The following is a 24,365-nucleotide window of genomic DNA, read 5'->3' on the forward strand; positions in this document are numbered from 1 at the left end:
GGTTCAAGGCACAGAAGAAACTGCACAGGAAATATGCATACAAGGTTGGAATTCTACTTGTTGGTGGCAGCACAGGGAACCTCTCCCACCAAAAAAATGCTGAGATGCTAAACATTTGGTGGGCAATATTTGGTCCCCCACATTTGGATATCTGCCACTTTGAAAACAGTGTGTCTGAGAGAGATCGGAGGGACATTGCATGATATATATATAATAATCGCAGATCTCATTTTTTCAGCGTGGCTAGTACATTTGACCCAGTGAATAAATGTTAATGGAAGACATAAGAGTTTTCTTTTACACAACAAATTTTTCTCACATGCTGACGTTTCAATGTCTGTCAGTACGGCCATGGCGCGTTGGTACACCCGATCCCTCCATCTCGGAAGTTAAGCAACGTGCGGTCCGGATAGTACTTGGATGGGAGACCACCAAGGAAGACTGGATGTTGTAGCCGGGTCATACCAAAGACTCTAAAATGGTACATACTTCTTTCTCTGCAAAGAGGAAGAGTATGGAAGCTAAACACACTTCACTACCGGTGGACTGGCCCCCTGCTGTAGTGACTTATATATGTGTGACAGCAGGGCTTAAAAACAGAGATGGGTGCCGGGACTACGCATCACAATGTGATGCATGGCAACTTTAGCTTTAGCTTAGACATCTTCCTCAGAGTTCTGCTTCTCACCGTTATATGTACCTTGAAAAACTAGTTGTGTCAAAGAAAACTCTTATGTCCTATGATCCACCAACCTGATGAAATTATTTTCAAATGTTTATAGAGGTTAATGTAATGTGAAGTTTCATTTTGTGCATTGTTAAGATTGTCACAGGTTGTGATATTTATAATTATATGTCTAGCAATTCTTTGTAAGAGTTTGAATTCCTGTTGACGTATTTTATTTGTATCTTATAAACTCCCTTTGCTTTCCTCTTTCTTCTCAGTCACTCACTCACATACACTCACCTAACGTTACATGTACTACTCACCATGCTCACTATCTGGTTTATCATCTGTTATTTTTTCCTTTTCCTCACATTAGATCTTACTTGATGTAAAAGAAATTTTTGAGCAGCAGCCATCCCTGGTTGACATCAAAATATCCGATGTAAGTGTCTCTTTTTTTAAAAGTCACAGTGCCTAGTGTATTACTAGCAGTTACAGTAGTTGATAGAGTTTGAGATTAATGTATTATTAGTTCAGAAACAGAGGTATATGTACATATACATATGTGATATATACATTTATATTTTGTATATAGATAGACATTCTCGAAAAGGCCTTGATAACACCAATTACTTGAGAATGTGGAGTACCCAGGGTATATATCAAGTAGTGTGACTGTAAGTATGATGTGAATGTGCAGGGCTCAAGGATCAAAATACTTTTTTCTGCATATCTACACTGGTGCAGGTAACATTGAAAATTACCTGCACCAGACAAAATTTACCTACACCACTCTGAACTTAGGAAGTATGGATCATACTAAAATTGCTCAGAAACCATTTGCTATATTTTCTTTTATACTTTATAGGCGGTAACAGTCAATGTAGCTGATAACAATCCGCATACACCTAATGTATTTATGTATAAAACCCAGTACATGGACCAGTGCAGGTTAGGTGCAGGTAGACACCAGAAATACCTGCACAGCTCCAATTTTACCTGCACTAACCTGCATATACAGGTGTTATTCTGAGCCCTGTGATGTGACCATTTTATATACTCCCTAATGTTCTTTCCAGGGTTCCAAATTCACGGTGTGTGGCGACATCCACGGCCAGTATTACGATCTTATGAACATCTTCAGACTGAACGGAAACCCCAGTAAAGAAAATCCATACGTATCCTTTGTTAATCCTAGCTTCATTACCCTGAACATACAGTGTATATTTTGATGAGCTCCATATCTTATTTATGCATAGATTCAAGATATGAATGTTCATGTAAGGATGCACAATGACATATAGAGTCATTTTGATTTACTGTAGATCTTGATGGTTCATTTTTTCTCTTCACAAGCAAGACATCCATTTCATAACTACAGTACTACTGAGAATTGTTTTGAGATGCAGATTTAAAACACTAGGCCAATGGGATCATCATCATTGTCGCGGGCTACTTGCCCGGACCAGGTCCACTCTCTCCTTCCAAACATCTCTGTCCCCCATAGAGTTCTATAGGATAGGGGTCACATTTCCACAGGTAACAGGGTTAAATGTTGTTACTCAGGGTTTAAGATACCTGGTTGCCCAGTAAAGCCCACGTTTTGGGGCCGAGACTGCAATGTCATACAAGTGGTTTCCAGAAACCTTGGGAATAAAATGAAGGTTGCCACGCCAGATCAGGTATATAGAATGGAATATTAAGTCATGAATTCAAATGGAGTATCTTTCTTTTTAATTTTCATCACTGATTTGTTAAATCTAATCGTATTTACTGGTTTCCTGTGTCGCTTTTTTACCACTTTTCTAGCAGGAACTCTCCTCTTTATTTGACCTCCTTGGTTAAACAAGTGAAAAGATTAAATGTATTAGAATACACTTGCAGAGCTCATAACTAGGGCCTTGGACCTGTGGCACCTTAAAATGTCCATTTGGCATTGACTGAGGTCTTTAAAAACTATTTCTAACCAAGACAGTAAAATCTATCAATTTGGATATACAAATGTACATGTACATTTTGTAACTTTGGCACGATCTAGACACGTTTTTTCCCGATATCGGCGAGCTGACAACCTCTTGCCGACAGCTTTTTTTCAGCGTCTAGATGGAACTGCAATATCGCCACTAAGATATCAGCAGAATTTCTCCCGAAAGGTCTGGACCATTCGCCCGATAGCTTAGCAGGGGTCCCCAACAAGTTCTGTGCGCGTGTAGATGTGTCCCGACTTCGGGGGGGCCTCATTAGCATATAACGCGGGCTCATTAGGCTACATAGCTGTTTACTACAAGCGCCACGGGTGTCCCACGGCCAACGTTTCAGATCCCTTCCGACATCTCCACAGATATCGGCAAAAACTGTGTATAGATTGGGCCTATGTGTTTTATCCTATTTACGAATTTTGGATCTTCCAAACCAATGTTTACCTTGACTGTGTTGTCAGTTATTCAATGGTGACTTTGTGGACAGAGGTTCCTTCTCTGTGGAGTGTATACTGGTGCTGTTTGGGTGGAAACTGTTGATACCTGATAGCTTCTTCATGTCCAGGGGTGAGTACAGTACATGACTGGACATATGAGGCCACACCAATTTGATTTGTTGCTTCTGACTTCTTCAGAAAAATATTGGTGCGGTCGGTAAAAAAAATAAAATAAAGTTTGCAAAAAGTCTGGGGTTAACATAGGCTTATATAACACAAAAAAGGTTAGTAGTCAAGTTTTCAGCTTTTCATGGCAAGATTCATCCAATGAACCCCTTCCTTTGATTTGATACCACTGTTCTGAATAAAGGGAATTGTTTTTATACTGAAATTATGTGTGTTGAAGAAATGCAAGAAGCTTATTGGTTGTTTTCTATCATGTTTTTTTTTTTACAGGTCTGTGATAGCAAAACCTATATTATTTTTTTTGTGAGTAAATTTTCTTCCCGAATAGGAAAAAAATTGATCGGGAAATCCGAGAAGCAACAAATTAAATTGGTGTGGCCAAATGTAATAAGGTATCGGATTCCCATAGTTTTCAGTTGAAATTTGCTTTTCAGAATGCATCATGAAATAGCATTTCAAAGGGTTCACAGCTTTGGTTTCCCCACTCCACAATGAATACATTCTATAGTACATGTAATTTTTTTTTGACAGTTAGGTGAGGGCAAGCACTACCTACATTTGTGAGTGTTAAAAGATTAATGTTGCCACGAAATTGAATTTCTTTACCAATCACCTTGAAAGTTATTAGGTGAAACTTCCTCATAGATGCGAAGGCCTATTCTTTTTTACCTGTCGTTTCATGTGAAGTCTGGCATGTTATCCTCCATCTCCTCCCAGGTAACCATGAGACAGAGACCATGAATCAGATGTACGGGTTTGAGGGAGAGGTCAAGACTAAGTACTCTGCACAGATGGCCGAGCTCTTCACAGAAGTCTACAACCTACTACCGCTGACACACTGTATCAATAGCAAGATCTTGGTAAAACCTTAATCATGTCCCAGGTCACTTTCACACACTTTCCATATCAATGATGCGGTCTGGCACTGACCGCCATGGTAGTGTCTTGATTTGCATATCAAGGTTCCGGGTAGCTTGAGTGTTTTGACAATTTTGTCGGCATGTTTTCATAACTAGACTGCTATTCTCTTTACGTGGCAAAGAGCAGTGTAAACATATTTTTGTAAGCGGATAGAAAATTTCTGAAATGTGCTTAATCCACTTCCATTTTTTGCCGGTGCGTCAGCACCGGCTTTGAGACAGGAGAAGCGGGTCTTTCAATGGATGCATTTTCAATGGATGCATGGATCGGTCACTTTAACCAAATAGCCCTTCTATACGTGCTATTGCGTAATCGAGCCAGCGTGGCCGAGCGGTCTACAGCACGGTACCTATCTTCAGTAGATCGTAGGTTCGAACCCCACTTGCTAATTTTTTTTTTCTTTGTTAGACAAATCTCATGTAGTGTTTTTTTAATATAAGAAAGACCAATTCAGTAATTCGATGTTTAAAAACTCTTTTTTCGTGTGATTTTGTTTAACATCCAGGCTTCTTCCAAAATACACACCGGCCAGCTTTTTTCAGAAGCTTTCTTGTTTAGTGTGAACTGGGTCCAACATGGTGGCAGAATGAAGCTGTCTGCTAACGGACAGAAATTTGGACATACTATATAGTAGTAGTAGTAGTCCACTGTATCCTGCTGCTGCTGCTACTATATAAGGTCTCATTGATATATTACTCCGAGTGGGTACCCTAAAAGAGATCTGAGCCAAAAAATAAACAGCTGCATGGACGCGTGTTTTTAGCGATGTGAAATTCCCTTTTAGCCAGCGGAACTGATTTATTTATTTATTCAAAATGCGACGAGTACATTACACAGACCTATAGGCAGCACAGCTGATAACATAGGTCTACAAAGAACATAAAATTACAGTGGTACAAGACAAATTTACATAAAACGGTATGTACAAATGGTATTAGAGAGATGAGAAATAAAATACTACGGAAGCTTAAAAGTAAGTAACATTCTATGGGAGGTCAGAGGTCGAAATCTAAGTAATGAGAAGCAAATATGGGCTACAATAGGCTATACATGTCTTTGGGATCTACAAAAAACAGCATAATGTACTAGTAGGCTGCATAGGTTACAAGAGGCTAGGAGGAGCAGATGGAAGGTGATCTCAAAAGCTTGTTTGTAACTGAAGAAATTAGCAGGTAAAGTTTTGCAGCTGCACGCCAGGTCGGAGGCACACAGTCCTGGGTTCTGAGTGGTGCGGTTGTACACTAGCAGCGAAAAAGTGCCTTTTGTGGGGATTGACTAATCGTAGTTTGTAAGGCCATGTTGATTTGATTATATGGATGACATCCTCCGGGAACTGCAAAACTGATACGAGCGAGCGAATAAAAAAAAAGTTTGGCCAAAAAAAAAAAGTTGCCTTCAGTATGAAATCAAAGTGGCCAGGAAGGTTGAACATAGGACTAAACACACATAGTATGGTATACCAACAGTAAGGTGTAGGGACCAGTACATCATATGGGTGCAAAACTTTTTTTTCTTCTTGCAATCTTGGACCAATCCGAAAAAAACAGACCTAAAAAAAAACAGAGGAACAGGTTTCGCCAATTACAAAATGGACACACTATGTCGGCAGCCATTTGGGGTCTAACCGGGGGGCCAAGAAGACAACAAGAGCGAAGTCAAGTAGAGTTTATAGTCAATTGCACCAAGTTTCTACAGTCAAAGGTACAGAGACAGTTAGCCTTTATTACATGGAGATGGGATTTTAAAATGCAGGGGGAGTCCAATAATCCACCAAACAGATTCCTTTGTAGCAAAATTGACCAATTACCATTGTTTTGAGTATTGCCAGTTCTCAAGTTTCCACAGACAATCAGGTCCAGGTTCATGTCCGGACCTGGAAATGATCCTCTGGACCTGAATTTTCTGTACTGGTACCTCCCCCTACCAACAATAGATTTTTTCTTTCTGTCCTTTCACATCTTATCCTTTGACTTTATATTCATTTTGGCATTCTATGGCATTTGTTATCTGTTTTCTGATACTTTTTTTTCAATCTACGGAATATTTGTGCTCATTTTACAGCTGCTTTGCACAATTTATTGTGTGGTCGAAAACTTTTTTTTTTTTGGAAACGGCCGAAAATTGGTGCGAGCGCGGATGTCATCCATATAATCAAATCAACGTGGCCTAATTGCTATAAAAAAAGTTCCTATCTATAGTTGACGTTGGCAATTTTTAGGGTAAATGTGCTGGACATAGAATGAAAAATCTGCTGATATTTCACGTAGCTTCATTATGAACGCGCCCATTTATACCACGAAGTCTATGGGAAGAAACACATCAATGAGACCCTAAGCTTCTGGCCAAACTTTCATTTTTTTTTTATTGAGTAATGAGGTCAATTATCCTGCAGATTAGGCCAAAGATTTTTTGAGTTTTGCTTTTCAGAACTCTATCATTGTATCACATTTTTCTTTCAGGGTTGTGTATAACAACTGAGATGAATGGAAAAAATTGTGCTGGAAACAGATATAGAACATATGAGAGGAAATGCTATATAATAATATTAAGTGATAGAGTGCAAAATTAATGTAGGTCGCTGTAATACAGAGTCTTTCCTTCATTTACAAATGTATTTGTTTGTCCCTAGTGTATGCATGGAGGTCTCTTCAGCAGGGATGATGTTACACTCGAGGAAATCAAGAAGATCGACAGGAACAGACAACCTCCAGACTCAGGTTGGTTTTTGCTTGTACTGCATAGCTGCCACAAGGGGCACCATACCAGCCAGGCAAAAACCTGCTGAACCTATAAGCCTTTTTTTTGTCAGCCGCTGGCAAAGAACATAGAATTTTAAATCTGACATATGATATAGGTGTTGCAATTCAAAACAGATTTCCTGTATTTCACACCCGAATGGGGCATGTACATGTACATGTGTGAGGATATGTAATGAATATTGTGTTTATGTGTTCTATTAATTACACTCGTGCATGCACCATGTATGACGTTAATATCAGTGTGCTGGATCTTTTCAATTTTGCCAACTTGGTTTTACATTGCTACGCTAAGCTGCATCTGTTGGATCAGTTTGGCGAAAGGTATTTAAAAAGACAAAGATTTGGAAAGAAAACAGAAAAAGGGAATCCCAATCTACATGTACATGTACATGTACAAGCCTAACTTTTTTCAGGTCTAGTAATTGTCAATTTGTTGTATGATGTGAACCACGTCATGTTGTTGTGAAGGGCTTCATTATTTTTATTCCCACAGGTGTGATGTGTGAGCTCTTGTGGTCAGATCCCCAAATACTGGTGAGCCAAAAAATTATATTGATATAATTGCAGATATTGACCATGACTTTATTTGTTGTATCCACGACTAGCTCGACATTTTAGTACTAACAGTAGACATGTACACCTGCCTTTATAAAGGTAGTGATTTCACCTACATGTACAAAATGTAGACTTTGAAGCATAAGTACCTGGTTGCCCAGTTCCACCTCATCACAACCAATGTTTTATTTAGCGCAACTTGCCCAATTCTGGTAGCGTAGTGTAGTACCTAGTTTTGGGAGGGAGACAGCTAATGTTGTGTGAGCGGTAGGGCTGGGTATTGGTACGATGTACCGGTACAAAACCTTTTTTTCTCATTGGACCGGTCCAGAAAAACCGGACCTGAAAAAAATAGGTGGACCGGATGTTGACAAGTTTGACAAGTTTTATTGAACATATACGACATAGCAGCTGATAGCTGAATTGCGTCGACATTCACATAATACAAACAGCTGTAGTAAAAAAAAAAACGGGCACACTATTAAAAACTTTACATAATGTCCTACAAGCAATTCTTTACTAGAATATTGTAGGGTATTCGTCTTAAAATTTATAATAAGTATAAAATATCAAGTTGCCATACAAACGCTGTATCATTACTGAGTAATAAACATATCAGAAGCGGTTTCTAATGAGTAATTACTTATTCAGTAAGTATACCAGGTATGGTATCGGTGAGTTCTTATGTCTGTTAGTTCGGCAAAATGGAATGTCTAGTTTCTCAGAACTGCGAGTGGTACGTCCCATCGTTTGCTGTCTGGATGGGGGGAGCCAGTCCCGGAACTCTGATGACCGTAGTAACGACTCCGCGAATGTAGTGCAGATACTCATCATGTTGGACCTATTGGAAAATGAACAGATTATATGATCGGGCATTCACATGTTTTGGGGCTTACCGGTCGAAGAAAAAACAAGGGCGAAGCAGAGTAGAGTCTATAGTCATTTCTACCAAGTTTTACAGTCAATCATACAGAGGCAGTTAGCCTTGTAGGATTTTAAAACGTGGGAGTTGAATACTTCGCAAAACAGATTTCTTTGTGGCGAAATGGACCGTTATTTTGAGTATCGTCCAATCACAAGTGTTTACATACTGATTCAGGTTCAGGTCCGGACCTGGACCTGAACCTCTGGACCTGAACCGGACTTGAATCTTCTGTACCGGTACCCACCCCTAGTGAGCGGCCTTCCACTGTGTGCACCAAGAATCAAAATCTGTGACTTTGTTTAATTTTTCCGCCCAGCGTCACTTTTTTGATTAATCATCATTTTGATAAATCTTTTGCTTTACACCAAAGCTGGTTTTGTGAAATATTTTGAAAACAAGAGCACATTTTTACGTTAACAACTCACAGAATGCAACTGATGAAAAATGCCTGAAATTTGGAGGGAAATGCCAAAGGAGGCATATGTATGTTTTCACTTAATCTAGGGGATTTTTCCTATGGGCATTTATCTTCAGAGAGTCCATTTTCTTTCCATGAACAATCTTTAATTAGTTAAACTTATGTTCAAGATTAGGGCCTTGGACTTGCAGCAATTAAAAATTTTTTTGAGGTTGCTATAAAAGTATTTGGAACCCTGACTGATATGTAACAGCAACTTTTGTAATTCAGCAGGCTACACTATGACCGTCATATGAAATCGTCCTTGCTATGAAGATTTTCTGTATGAAGCGTGCATACCTCGGTTATTACTGAAGTTGCATTAGTAGGTCTGTTTGAATCCGTTGGAGTTGGCATTTCTATACCTACAGAATGACACCACAAAACGTGACCTTTTTCCCCAGCCTGGTCGCGCCCCTAGCAAGCGAGGTGTAGCCATCCAGTTTGGGCCTGATGTGACACAGAGGTTCCTGGAGCTCAACAACTTGGACTATATCATCCGGAGTCATGAAGTCAAACCACTAGGGTACGAGGAAGCTCACAATGGGAAGTGTATAACCGTCTTCTCTGCCCCCAACTACTGGTAAGAGTCAGTTTGTTTGTTTATATCAAATATCTAACAACATTCAGTTGACTACAGTACTATATTTTCTTCTTGAAGAGAAAGAGGAAGGATTGTTTCTACATATGTAAAGAAATGTTGAAATGAATGTTGACTGGAATGTTGAATAATGCTTAAATTCAGAAGAGGGTGTTATTTTCCAATAGATTAAGTATCAACTATTTGCAAAAATTTCACTTGTGGTGACTTCTGCGAGATGTTTGCAAATCTCACAAAACCCATGCAGATCCTACCCATGCATTTCCTATTCCTATAGTCTAGACACTTCCTTCATTGTGAATATTTTTGGCACATTGTGTTTCTTGCGCTTTTATGAGAACACTAGCTTTGGATCATTCCATTTTAGAAGTTGAAGCGAAGAAAGTCTGTAGCTCTCTTTATGTATGGGTTTGGGGGGGGGTGAAAACAAAAGTAGTAGTTTGTAATACTAGTATATGGCAGATTTTGCAGTCAGGAGGGGCAGGGGTCAAGATCCTCCCTATGAAGTTAAAATGATGGGTCCTAAGGACATTCTATGATAACGTTGTGAATGTTTTGCCCCCCCAGTGACCAAATGGGAAACAAAGGGTGCTTTTATTACACTCAACCCGCCCGACCTGTCGCCAAAGTTCACCACATATGAATGTGTGGTAAGTAATAAAAATTCTTCAAATGCCCTGAGAGGTTTTTTAAAAAATGAGCTTCCCTTGTTGTGGTTTTTGTTGAAGTTACAAACAATTTGTCACTCTGTAGTGCATTTAAAATATTACAAGTATAGTTAAGAAAAAATGTGTGTTATAGTTATAATTAATCTATGCAATCTGAGAACTAGAGATATAACAAAATATTTTTAAAAACATTAGAATAAACTTTACGTATTGCATATTTAAACAAGCTGGTAGGGTATCCAAACATAATTCTTTACTAGCACAAGTCTACAACCAATCTACAACCAAAAGATTTTAATTGATTATTGAATTTATATTGTTACAGACCAAAAACAATACCTCCATTTTTCTTGGAGGTATTGAGGTAAAAATTCATGGTACATGTATCACTGGTCCTTCTTGATGGTACAAAAATTGGTCCTGGCCCATTCACATTGCTGATCACTTGTTCTCTTCTCTTTCAGCCTCACCCGAATGTGAAGCCCATGGCATACGCCAACTCACTGCTGGCATCCTTCATGTGATGATTACCCAGGCCATAGCTTCATGTGTTCTAACAGTTCTGTCTTCTGTTATGGCTTTTCCACTATTGTTTAAAATGAATAAAAGAATGCACGCGAGTTGTTGGAAACTGGATATCCTGGTCCATTGGATAGTGGCTTTTTCTACAGCTATCCCTGGTAGGAACCTTGAAATATTGAACAAGGGTAAAACAAAATAAGAATCCTGATTTTGGTAGACTTTTGCTAGACTTTTTTGCCAAGCTTGCAGGAACTTTTCAATCAGCCATAAATTTACCACAGTGTACCAACAGTCCTTGTCTTCCTAGTTGTTTACATTTTTGTTCATGATCTTTCTTCCATAGGCTGTTTTGTTCCTTGGATTTGGTCATAGTATTACTGTACATCAAAAGGGGAAGCATGTCAGAATGCATGTTTTTATTTTGCCTACCTGTTCCATGAAATTTCTGGGGAAAAATAACAAGCAAGAAATGACATTGGAGTGCTCTTAGGAAAGGAGGAACATTAATGCAAAGGTACTGCTTGGACGAGTGTGTTGAATTATGAAGCTTGTTTTATGTGCACAAATACGAATCTGTGTAATTGTAAGTCTTAAAATGCTATTCAAATCAGTGATTGTGTCAACTCTTGCTTTAGGAACAAGAGTGTTTTAGTACATGTATGTATACAGCAAAATGGGTGGCAACATGTAGTTATGCTACGCACAGCATTCTGTTGGAATATGTATAGTACTTATAGGTATTTATAGTTTAATCGATGCTTGTGCTTTTTCTACCAATTATATGACAGCGATGTTACAACCACTTCTGAAAGCGAAAAATGTGACCTCGTAACAGGGCTCTAGCCAGCGTCCGTTTTTCCGTCAATGGACGGAAATTTGCTGCGTTTGACAGAAAAGATTTAAAACCAATCCGTCAACCTTGACAGACAAAAATTCTTGATGGAAGCTACAGGCGGCTTGGGGACGCCATCCACGGCTGTAAAAGCCACACACTGTTTGTTTTGCTATTGTTTTGATTGTTGACAACGTGTGTCGGCGTCCTTTCGCATACCATAATCTCATTAAAACCCGTTTTTCAAGGTCTCAATGGCAGCATTTACTACGTTGTAGTGTCATAGGGAAAATCAATTTTCACGGTTTTCACGACAATTGAAATTGGCTGACGGAAAAAAAGATTCAAGCTGGCTAGAGCCCTGCCTCGTAATCTTTGAAAGATGCTGATCAATCTCCAAAAGACCTAGGTTGCCTGTCTTTTTTCGTTAGTTCTGCTTCAACCCATTGAAATAGATTGGGAATAAGCAAATGTTATGTGCAACTTTGCTGGTGATAAACATTGCTAGGCTGAAGGAAAGAAAATGATGTGTTTTCAGTTGCCGTCCAGAAAAAATAGTTCCCTGCATGTGAAGAGGTTTGTGAAATAGGTCTATAGATCAACCATGTTAGCTGGGTATTCAATGACCAGTGAAGACAAGAGTATAGACATAATGATATTCCACAGATACATCTCTCCAGTAATTGCAAAAGCTTCATGTGCATGTACATGTATTTCTAATGACTTTTGCTGGCAGATTGTTTCGAATTCTTTTTGAAACAAACTTGAGATTTCACTTGGTATTTTTAATAGCCTGAATAATGACCGTAGTGACCGCTGGCTCAGTTCTTTCGCTTGCTAACTGTGGCTATAGCTTTAATCCTTCAAAATAATGTTTGTTCTGTACATTTGCATGGGAAAAACTCTAAAAATCAATTTGGAAAAAAAAGACACCCAAAATCTAAATTTTTAATTATTTTCATCAAAATTAATGGAAGGTTTGTGCAGTTGATTTAGGTATTGATGAAAATTTAAAAAAAAAAAGTAATAAGTTGTGCATATCATTAAGATAAAATAGCTGGTGATCCACTCACACTTACTCCACTCTTTGTCCATGAAATAACTCAGGGTTTATCCAGTAACAAGATGATGGAAATATGATTCTCGAACCATTCACAATTTCAGGAATAATTACTGCATGTTGAGGTATGTACAGTATGCTGGGTTGCAAAATAGGCTGAAACTAGAACTGTTGGTATGGATAATCTCTAAGCAGATGTAAGTAGGGATCCAGCTCAGTCTTAGTGTTGCGCTTGTCTTTCTATATGTGCATCTTTGTATACTAACTCTTTCCTGCCTCCTATTACAGTATAGATAACCGTCAATGGTGCAAAAATATGTGTAAAATACTGAGACTGCTCAATTGGATCCTTTCGTCTGCTTGGAGACTTACTTTGGATCCAATGCTGCTCACTTGGTTAAAGGAAATGTATATTTTCTCATCAAAATTTTGGTTTTCAGGGGTTTCTTTGACATTGACTTGAAATGTTATTCATATCTTTACTCATCTATAATCACAGTTATGACATCCTGTGCTTTTAGGATGTTTGTTATGCCTTGTCATATATCTTAGGGGGGGGAAACATTCTATGTCACATTAATGTTTTAAAAAATCTATTCAAATATGTTTTCAGTACTTAACACAGCTCTATGCAAGAGTATTTTCACAAGAAATAAAAACATATTACGACATAAGGTTGTGTTTGACATTGTTTATTTGTTGACTTCTTTTGCCATGACACAATTACAATAGTAATGTTATTGGTACAGTAGTTACATCCTTGCATGGTGTAGGTATATTCTCAGTCTTGTAGTACTGAATCACAGTTATGATAGCATCAAATGCAGGGTATTCAATTTGCTTCAACCTGACATCAGAGATGCCATGATGCTGGTTGGTTGAACCTGGAAGAGTCAGACCTTAAGATCAACTGTTCACAAGGCTGCCTTGACGGCTGCAACCACTTCTGGTAGAAGACTGTCTCTGTTCTCCTTTGTAACCTGTAAAACACATGGAAAATCCTTGTACAGGATTGAGGGCATTACAGGAAGAAAAGAATGAAAGCCATCTTCACTGAATGATGTCTTGGACTAGGCAAGGTATCAACCAGGCAGAGATGGCAGACTTCACCCCCATTACCCATACTGCTTTGCCACCCCACCTGTCCCACAGACAAAAATTAAGTACTGTAGAAAAATTATGTACTAGTATATAGACACAGACAGCCAAAAGGGCTATTTGTCAATCCCTATAGGAGAAAGGTAACAAAACAAATGGCCATAAGATAGATTTAGATGTGGAAATAAAAATGGGCAAAACCTAAGTATTTCTAATCCTAGCATACAAAAACACTGTGTTGATGACAGGCATATAAATGTTACGTAACTAACGGTTACCATGAATAGCACAGTGTCCTTCCTTCTCTTGATATCCTCCACTAGAGGTAGGGGGCGCCCCTTAGGGACAGGTATTGTAGCGAGGACGGTACTCCCTGGGGAATCTAGAACCATCCTAGTCTCCAAGCAGACCCTACGGTGCCTTAGAGATAGTATCAAAGCTGGCAAAGGAGTTAGCCGGCCAAAGGGAGATAGCCGGCTAAGGGAGTCAAACGGGCACCGGAGGTCTGCCTGCACTGAAACAGGGTGGAGCGTTTCTATTCAACAATGGTGTCGCTGCCCCACCCTGTTGTCAAGTGCTAATTACTTTACGAGCGACTTACACTGGACAAAGTCAGTGACCCGCGCGCTATGCGCGCACTTCCCAGCGGTAGGTTCGCGCCAAATGACGCCGGATTGAAAAATTTGACAGCATCGCAACGTAATAGAACAAGCGCCACAATACATAAAATATTTAGTTTAAAATCGATTTGAAGTCTGAAAATAATGCCAAACAAACTACAAATTTCGATATACATATATAATAACACCAAACTAACGTTATGAGTTTTAAAAACATGCCGCCTGATCGTAATCCTCTTTGTTATGTTTGGATGCGGTAGAAACAACCACAACAAGCCAAGCGCGCTGCCATTTCTGTCTCCTGAAAGTTTATTTCTATTTCGTTCTGCGATTTTGTAATTTCGTCCGGCAAAAACTGCGTCAAGGACCAGATGTCTGCTCCCGGCTAGCAACTATGGCTTGCATTGGTAGCATAGGGATTTCCCCTGACCGGTAGCGATGCCGACAAAGACATCCTTGCCTTCCAGAGTGGCCAAAATGGAATCGAGCTGTGCTTTCTTCGGCTCGAATCCCCATACATCGCGGAAAACACGTCGTACTCTGGCCTCCATTGTTGCCGGCATTTTAAATCTGCCGGTAACGGTCATCGTAGGTGACCCGTGACGTGACTTCCCGTGAGACGGTGCAGGGGCGCACGAGCCATCCCAGGACGGGAGGGCAATTAACACCTACTCGGCAAGCACAGTTTAATAGGCAACAAATAGATGATAATAGCGTCAGATCAGCCCGACTGAGGGCAGACCCTGGTGCCGGTATACCAAGTCCCTGGCCAGCTTTGATACTATTTCTAAGGCACCGTAGGGTCTGCTTGGAGACTAGAACCATCCGGACGGCCTGTGGGACAGATGAAGGGTGTACAAAGTAAATGATTCAGATCTAGCGAGGTTAGCTGCTTTCCCTACAAGAACGCCACGTAGTTTAAGGGCACACATGTTAGTCCCTCAGAGAGTAAGATCTTCTTCATTTGCCTCCTCATTTATACCACTACTTATCACAATTTGGAACAAACTTCCCGTTGAAACCAGAGGGCTGGGAGCATCAGCCACAAGCCCGTCCGATGTGTCTGCCTTTAAACGAAATCTATCTACATTCATGCAAAACCGATTCCGACAAAACTTCAAGCTAGAGCAGGCTTGCACATGGTCACTAGCATGCTGTTGCGCCTCTTGCATTGCCACAAGGCCACGATAATTTTACTCCATATTATGACTACATGTATATCTATTTCATAAATTTGGACTCAATAATGTATGTGTGTTGTTAAGTTGATTTATCTTGATTTGAACGTTACATTGATTATGATATCTGTTCTTGTATTTTATGTATATTATGATTTGATGTATCATTGTTATGTTTAAGGTATGGCGGCTTCGAAAAGGTGTCTTTTGACACCTGTTCTGCCATACCCTCCAGTCTGGAGAATCCTAATAAATAAATAAATAAAGAACAATGTTCCGTGGTACTGAACATCACACAGACACACCTGTCCTTGGTACTGAACATCACACACAGACACACCTGTCCGTGGTACTGAACATCACACAGACACACCTGTCCTTGGTACTGAACATCACACAGACACACCTGTCCTTGGTACTGAACATCACATAGACACACCTGTCCGTGGTACTGAACATCACACACAGACACACCTGTCCGTGGTACTGAACATCACATAGACACACCTGTCCGTGGTACTGAACATCACACACAGACACACCTGTCCGTGGTACTGAACATCACATAGACACACCTGTCCGTGGTACTGAACATCACACACAGACACACCTGTCCTTGGTACTGAACATCACATAGACACACCTGTCCTTCGTACAGAACCTCACACACAGACACACCTGTCCGTTGTATTGAACATCACACACAGACACACCTGTCCGTGGTACTGAACATCACATAGACACACCTGTCCGTGGTACTGAACATCACACACAGACACACCTATCCGTGGTACTGAACATCACACACAGACACACCTATCCTTGGTACTGAACATCACATAGACACACCTGTCCTTCGTACAGAACCTCACACACAGACACACCTGTCCGTTGTATTGAACATCACACACAGACACACCTGTCCTTGGTACTGAACATCACATAGACACACCTGTCCTTCGTACAGAACCTCACACACAGACACACCTGTCCGTGGTACTGATCATCACACACAGACACACCTGTTCGTAGTATACAGAAGGGGTTGCTTGCTCTTCACCCAATAGAAGGCTTTTCTTTTACATTATTCTTCAGTTTTCCCCAATGCAATCATACACTTGTAGTTTCCTAGCATTTCTTTTTGTTCCAATGAGACCATAAACTTGCCTGGATGAAGTGCTGACTGAACATCTCCATCTTGCCTATTTCATCGATGATGTACACACACTTCATCCCAGATGGTGGCTGAACATAAGGGTGGAAATAGTGCTGTTAACTGTCATGTATTTATTTTCATAGTAGAAGGAAAAGGAGAATTTTGTAGTGTTTCAACACGGATAAAAAGCAATAGAGAGTGGATAGAGGGAGTGGCAGAGACTGTCCGTGCACATGGCCTGGCTCTCCAGGAGGCGACACACCTGGCTCAAGACAGATGTTTACATCTCCCCGCGACGCCCCCCCAGGCATAAGCGGAAGGATAAAGTAAAGTAAAGTAAAGTAAAAAGCAATGCATAACATGTTATGCCTCCATCATCTCCATTTATCTTGAAGATAATCAAAGTCAGATAGACTTCACTTAAGTACCTTGAACCTCAGTACCGGCAGTGCGAGTCCCTCAAAGGAAGGTAGGTTGACCAGGTACTGTCCCACTCGGTACTCATGACGTCTACTGGGGGCACCAGACTGGTTACTGGAATACAGTTTATGAATATTCATGTGGGGACATTGAGATATTGGAAAGGCATGTTTGATAGCAGTGTCATTTGTGATGGAGAGTTCCGTTTATAAAAATGTGAAAATAAAGCCACCACGAACATGTCAAGATTTAAAATACTCAAACATATAAAGAGACAACATAGCAAGCTTCATGTACGTCATTGCTATGTTGGTTGTTCATGTGTCTTCGTCATGAAATTGATATATTAAAACCAAAATTAGGCCACAGCACAGCAAGTAAATTTTATGGATGACACCAGCATGCTCATTAATTTTTTTCTGGCTTAAGAAGAAAAAAAATTTCTTCATCAGGGATGGGCTACATGATGAGAAAGTACAAAAAAGGGCAAATGGGTTGTAGCCTGGTATCCAGCCGTATTATAGCTCCTGAGTCGCTTCTATCCTCTCTGAAAATACTTTGCAGAGGATAGAAGAGACTCTGGACTATAATACGGCTGGATACCAGGCTAAATGGGTTGTGCTGCAGGCTTATCATTGTACGTATTGATTTTAGGAATGAAGATATATAACATGTCTCTTCAACTATGTGATGCCACTTTGCACGAACATCTGTGAATTTTCATTGATTTTAAGGCCCCCTCTCACTTGACGTGCGGCACGCTTGCGGCATTGCTGCGTTCGAAAACGCAGATGTACCCCCACGGAACCTAGAGGTGCCGCAAGCCAACCTAGAGGTGCCGCAAGCAAACCTAGAAGTGCCGCTTGCAAGCGCGACGTTTTTTAAAAAGTTTAAAAATAACGCAAGTGGCAAGATGCCGCAACAGTGCCCCAACGGTGCCCCAACAATGCCCCAACAGTGCCGCCACCATGCCCCAAACAGTATCAAGGATATATTTTGCCTATTTTACACCAAGAATCAAAAGTAAACATCATTTTATCACCGAAAAACTATTTTAGATGCATTTCTAATAATTTTACAGCGGTTTTCAATCCAGTTAAAACACTGCGAATTCCAGAAAACTTACCTTGTATCCGTATTCAGAGTTAACTTAAAAATACATCTTTTGATTTATTTAATGAAAAGTAGGTCAGTATTTTATACTTGAAAACAAAAAATAAGTAACTGGTTTATCGATTAACCTACGGATGTAGAGATAAAGGTTATCGTACAACGTTCAAAAAGAAATTATTTATGTTGGATGACAACGAGTTTGCGTTTGCGTTATAACGTTACAAGCTAATCATTGCTGGTAGCCTGCCACCGATAAAATACAAGACAGTCATTCAGACCCATGGGCCATATTTTTCTCACTTTTTACAAATATGATAGACTTAGACATCAATAGGCTGGCAAGCCATCCGCCGACAATGAAAATACTCAGCGTCATACAAAAAAAGTATGAAATATCAAACATTTTCATTTTAGAAATTTGCAAAATTGGTGAATAAACATATAAACATACATAATTACACATAACGTTACATGGTGCAAAACGTACACATCGAGTGAAATCTGGTATATAGTTCGTGTCCGTTCATTTGGGTCATTTCCTTTACTGTAAAAGTCTTTCAAGGTTATTTATAGCATATGTACCATATAATTCATTATCATAAGGGAAATCTTTTCATTATAAATCTCATTTTCTCATCATTTTAAGGTGATTTTTCATAAATTGACAACGCTGCAATTGTCAATAACATGTTCATTTAGCCTAGAAACGCAACAGTGCCGCACGTCAGTGTGAGTGCAAGACAAAATCGGCGAAATTAACACAACAGTGCCGCAGTGAACGAACGCAGCCAATGCCGCAAGCGTGCCGCACGTCAAGTGAGAGGGGACCTTTAGCAAAACTGACCAAGAAAATAGGGAAGAGACACAGTAAATTTCAAAAGTAGTACAGTGGAGCTGGGCTAGGAGTATAGTGGAGGGCCTCCGTTATTCCATCCTCTGGGGAGGACTCTGGTACATTCCGACATACCTGACTCTGGCTAGCGGCCCCCTCTGTCCGCCCAGTGTGATGACGTCGAACCCCAGTCTCTTGCCCCCAGTCCGGACCTCCTCTGTGTAAAACCCGTGGACTCTCACTCCATCACTCTGTAGGGCCTCACATGCCTGACGTGTCAAGGTAGTCTTCCCAATACCTGAACCAGGTGTCATAGATGTTACTAGTATATTCTTTTCTTAATTCCATCAAACATCACGTTATCTGAAACACATTATCTCTATTCCTTTGCCTTCTTTATATTACTAGTAGTCCATGCCAGCAGTGTGCTATTTGCTTTAAATACTTGCCTTTTCATGAAGAAATAGCATTAATTTTGAATTTCATTATTATGAAACTAAAATCACTTCAAATGTTTTTTAAAGTAGATAAGTAAAAGTTGATACAATCTTTGAACAAAACACCTCCTGATGAGGTGTATGTAGGCTCCATTAGGTGAGGGGGTTGAGCCTGGGTCAAGGTGGGGAAGTCATAGGGGACAGCTCCAGTACAGTAATGAGGGCCTGTTGTTGTAATCTCCAGGCAGATGTGGGAACCCTTTCATCTCTGTTGTTCAGGGAAATCACCACTAGCCTAGGACTTCCCTTTTGAAAAGTACAGTAAATATCATATCATAACCCCCTACATACTTGTATCATGAAAGTATTCTTATTCTGCATATACCGGTAATGTTTTTCTGACTACAAAAACAATATTGTATTGGCAACTTGACATTGAATTTAGACTAGGCAGCATTTGCATCAATCGGGGCTCGAAATACCACCTACATATGCAGGTTAGTGCAGGTAAAATTGGAGCTGTGCAGGTATTTCTGATGTCTACTGCACCTAACCTGCACTGGTCCATGTACTGTTTTTTTTTTACGTAAATGTCTTATGATGCAGGTGTATATGGATTGTTATTAGCTGCATTGACTGTTGCAGTGAGTGTTACCAATCTATAAAGTATAAAAGAAAAAATAGCAATGGTTCCTGAACAATTTTAGTACAATCCATACTTGCCAAATTCAGAGAGGTGCAGGTAAAATTTGTCTAGTGCATGTAATTTTCCATGTTACCTGCACCAGTATTTCGATCCCTGGCATTATATAATGTACAGCATGGACATTCTAACTTCTAAGCCTCTTGAGTACATGTACCCTCCTGATGAATTACAGCCCAATTGCAACCCATTATATCACCAACTAGCATGATTAGACAAACTTCAACTAGGGCAACATTTAGAAAATCATTGAGCTTAAAAACCAATTTTGCAATGTATTTTTGTAATGCTGCCCGAGACCCAATTGTATTGTATCGGTATTGTTTGCAAATCAAAATCAGTAATTTCATTTTCAACTTGGTTTGGGCCCAAAGTTGACTTTGATTTCAGCAAAACCCACACAGCAAAACCCATACTGTTTTCAAATCTTGAAACTGTCTCTGTGTGTGTGTGTGTGTGTGTGTGTGTGTGTGTATGTGTGTGAGTGTGTGTGGATGGCTACACACATAAGTTACATCATAATGGCACAATATCAATAATTGGCAAAACTACATTTGTATTTAGCCTTTAGGTACAGGTACAGGCACAGTGGGTAGTAACTTAGGGTTTAAAAACTTTAATAGACAAGTTTCGTAAAATCCACTTGCCCTATAGCCATACAGGACATTTGCATTGTCTCTAGCTTTAAACAACTTTTCACTGGCTAATCTAAAGTTAACTGACATAAATCTGTGCACTTTTACTTACAGCAAGGAAATCATAATTTTATTTTTCACAATTTCAGTTAAAAAAAGGACTTGTACTTGAATGTAAAAGAGCATGTAATTGAATATTTTCCCATGGAGAAATCTCACTGGTTCGGTCAAGCCCGTACATGTACAGTAGGACATACACTTGTCCAACAACTTTCTCTTTCCCTGGGCAATGGAGATAATTGTTCAACCCTGCTTGTACATGTAACTCTGTATTACTATTAGTTCGTATACCTGTATCTGAACATGTATTATGTATTATGTAGGTACATAGCCCTAATTCTAAGGCACTACATCTCTCACAATAACTTACTATATAGAGGTCTATTACACGTAATCTTTGCACTCTACTTATAACGTGGTTGTTGTCAAGGCTGACACAAACATTCACAGTGGCTTGCCTTCTTGTCTCAGTCTCTACATATTTTCTTAAAAACAAAATGTACAATAAAAAAAAGGAAGAAACAAACCAATGTACAAAGTTTACATGTGCAGGGACCAGGTTATAGTCCATATTTTACACTTTGAAAAAACTGAAGCTTTGCAAAACTACTCATTTAACAAATATATTACAAAATGTCAGAAAACACTGTAATTTGAGAAGTCAGTAGTATAACTATAATCAAAAGTACAGATATTCAGTATATTTATGATAAACTTGACAACTCAAGAAAAATGTAAAATGTTTCTTTTAAGGTTAACAGATTTTCACTGCAAAAACGTGTTCTCTAAAGACAAACCTTACCTCAAAAAAGCTCCCAATTTCTTGGCTTTCTAGCTGTCAATGTATGATAGATTATAAAAACAGTTTCCCATATACATGTATGCAAACATCCCTGTCAAGTTTGAGAGTTTTCTTGGTCACCAAGACAAGATAACTCTAGAATTGCAGGAAACTAGCTAATGGTATCATCAAAAGTATTACCAAAAGTTGTGGGAAGGTCGAGAAGTATTGACTATTAACATACAAAATCATACAAAATTTGTTACATTCCATTTAATGAATGCTATCTGAACTTCTATCTTCCTACTTTTGCAAACTCTCTCCTCAGCCAGTCAGAGTCCTGATAGAACCTGGGGTCTCCCAGCCGCAAAGCTGTCCTCTTATAGAAGTAGTAATACAGCACGGCACCTACTCTCTGGAACACGAACATGGCCTGGAAGCCTTCGTTCCAGATGTACCTGTTTGGGTCCTCCCACCGCAGGGACATGGCCCACACGTGGAGTCCCACACACAGGACGAAGTAGGTCAGGGTCACGATGATCGTGGTCTTGAACTTACGGATGAGAAGTCCGACGAGCCCCGCCTGGAAGATGAAGGTGTTGAAGAAGACGAGGAAGACGACGATGACCGCAAAGACGAGACAGACGTCCTGGATGATGTACAGGACCAGCTGGATCACGTTGGCCATCCGCAGCAGGTCCGAGAAGGAGTTGACAAAGATGTCCACGAAGAGCAGGAAGAACTGGAGGTACAGGATTGGACGATAGCTGCTCCGACGCATGGTGGTATGACAAGTATCTCACTTGGCAGGAATTACGGAGACAAATTTCACTCCGAGATAGTCGCCGCAACAGGTCTCGTAGAACACTTGATCAACTCCAGTCGAGTTCAGTTGTTCATCTCCGTAATGCAACTCGGCGGTCTCTTGGAAAAATCTCAAAGTTTTGCCATCCAGCCTTTACTTGGATCCTTCCACAAAGCTCTAACAACCGTCTGGAAATTTTCTCAGCTCGAGAAGGCGGTGGCGGTGATGACTGTGTGATAAAAGTGTCTGAGATCAAAATATAGAAGTCCACAAGGTACAAGACCAATTCTGGAAATGACTACCCGCAGTCCCAAGCCTAATTAGTTTGTGAATTTCTATTGCCCTCCAGGGGCTTCATAGGAAGTCACAGTCCCATAAGCCCCCTGGCCATTTTCAAAATTAGACCCAGTGCTTTCTTCTAACACATCACATCTTGAATACAGCTGTGGCATGGGAGTCTTGTTTGTCTTGGAAACCACTAATGTTTGCAATTTTCACACATGGAATGTTTCAGACAACGTACAAGGCGGCTGGTACATCTGATGGAGATACGTGTTTGAGGAAAAACAGGCCTAGTGGTCATGACCAGTACTAGTAAATTTTTATTCAACACTTGTTCATAATACCAAATAGAACCCAATAGTACAACCACTTCACACTTGTGCTAACCTTGGCAACACACCACACGTGTATTCAAAAACAGAAGAAGACGGAAATTAATTATCATATTAGACTACTACTATCAACACTTTAGCTACAATACTTCAAAAAATATCCCGAGCTGAATAAATATTTTGTGACCATGCAAAGTAAAAGGGGGAGGGGGGTGATCATGAAAAGACAAATGGCGGACAAAACATACACGTCGATTGTTGTAACGGTTTTTCAGACATTCTGTCGTCTTACCTGGTGGTCCCGTTAAGAGTACATGCCGAGCACCAGCAGAACCAGCAGTAGCCATTCTTGTCTCTTGTTCAGGGCTTTGGGAGATCTAACATCTCCTTTTTTCTTGCCGCTGTAACCGTCTGGGTTTGTCTCAGAGGGGGGCTTGTGAAAAGAATGTAGGTGACCTTTCACCCTTGAACCGCAGGGGTCGTCTATACCAGATACATCGATTCTGTTGCATTTACGCGGAAGATGTAAATTTTGAAGTCGTTGTTTGTCTATTGAGCAACATATATCACCGACTTTGTGTGCTCTGGGGCACGTGTAATGATGTTAAAGAATTGTTGGGAGAATTCCTTATCTTAGACCGTCTTCTTTTCGAGATACTGAAGTATTGAGCTGAGAAAGGGAAGAAAGGAAGGAAGGTGTGGGAGGGGGGCGGCGACCTCGAAGTGTTTTCACCTGTGTTTGCCTGGATATATAAAGCAGCTTGAGACTCCATTAAGATGGGGAACGCCGTGAACAAGCACATCCAGACTGCCGAGAAGACTGGGGTCTGTGGACTAGTCGGCATGAGACTTGATGAGGTATATTTCTCAATATATAGTATAGGACGATTTTGTGCTTCCCAATCGCATAATTTGATCGAATTGATAACGTTATTATTTTTTGGTCACGAAAAGAAGACGGCGTCTGTTTGTTCATAAATAACTTGTTGATAGCTTTTAGAAAGTATGACAGCAGACGGTGTATGTAAATTTCTCATGTAACGTTATCGTTAAATGGATTATCTAGTACCTAGACATCATCAAGGTATAAAATGTCACACATTTGACTCTGATTCTGAATGGAGGACGTATTTGCTCGATAGCCTTGACGCGTATGCTAGTAGGCAAATCATGCAATTTTAGAGCATTAAAATTGAAAATATTCTGGATAAGATAATCAGTATATTGACATTTACTTCATCGTAGTCAGTAGCACATTTGTATCATTATGATTATTTCGTACTTTGAACATTTAAAAAGAACACACAAACATGCCGGTAATGTCAGATTGACAATATCTATGTC

General features: G+C 40.0%; 3 protein-coding genes across 4 annotated transcripts in view; 2 read left to right on the forward strand and 1 right to left on the reverse strand.

The window, feature by feature from the left end:
• The window catches only part of LOC118425200 (serine/threonine-protein phosphatase 5-like), a gene marked incomplete in the record, with an annotated part of 18,665 nt that extends 5,453 nt beyond the window's left edge, over positions 1-13,212 (forward strand). The window contains 11 exon segments of the mRNA XM_035834021.1: positions 1-44; positions 1,044-1,109; positions 1,747-1,845; positions 3,108-3,213; positions 3,987-4,129; positions 6,820-6,907; positions 7,443-7,483; positions 9,291-9,469; positions 10,055-10,070; positions 10,072-10,137; positions 10,620-13,212. Coding sequence (XP_035689914.1) covers positions 1-44; positions 1,044-1,109; positions 1,747-1,845; positions 3,108-3,213; positions 3,987-4,129; positions 6,820-6,907; positions 7,443-7,483; positions 9,291-9,469; positions 10,055-10,070; positions 10,072-10,137; positions 10,620-10,679 — 908 coding nt within the window.
• A 33-nt stretch (positions 13,213-13,245) lies between these two features.
• On the reverse strand, positions 13,246-23,485 carry LOC118425250 (transmembrane protein 138-like). 2 transcript variants are annotated; one of them, XM_035834028.1, is made up of 7 exons: positions 23,314-23,479; positions 19,122-19,284; positions 17,050-17,155; positions 16,633-16,710; positions 15,110-15,121; positions 13,946-14,056; positions 13,246-13,549 (listed from the first exon to the last, which is right to left on the reverse strand). In XM_035834028.1, exons 1-7 carry the CDS (start codon positions 23,366-23,368, stop codon positions 13,484-13,486), a joined length of 591 nt encoding a protein of 196 aa, XP_035689921.1. In that variant the 5' UTR covers positions 23,369-23,479; the 3' UTR covers positions 13,246-13,483. The 2 variants fall into 2 exon arrangements, with proteins under 2 accessions (XP_035689921.1, XP_035689929.1); XM_035834036.1 differs by lacking the exons at positions 13,246-13,549; positions 13,946-14,056; positions 15,110-15,121; ... (1 more) ...; positions 17,050-17,155; positions 19,122-19,284 and adding an exon at positions 20,742-22,636 and having other exon boundaries at positions 23,314-23,485.
• A 291-nt stretch (positions 23,486-23,776) lies between these two features.
• Positions 23,777-24,365, forward strand: part of LOC118425234 (leucine-rich repeat-containing protein 57-like) — a gene marked incomplete in the record, with an annotated part of 6,468 nt that continues 5,879 nt past the window's right edge. Inside the window, 1 exon segment of the mRNA XM_035834023.1 lies at positions 23,777-23,879. Within this exon segment, the coding sequence (XP_035689916.1) occupies positions 23,799-23,879 (81 nt within the window).

Source organism: Branchiostoma floridae, chromosome 1 (genome assembly GCF_000003815.2).
Source record: "Branchiostoma floridae strain S238N-H82 chromosome 1, Bfl_VNyyK, whole genome shotgun sequence".
Classification (NCBI taxonomy): domain Eukaryota; kingdom Metazoa; phylum Chordata; class Leptocardii; order Amphioxiformes; family Branchiostomatidae; genus Branchiostoma; species Branchiostoma floridae.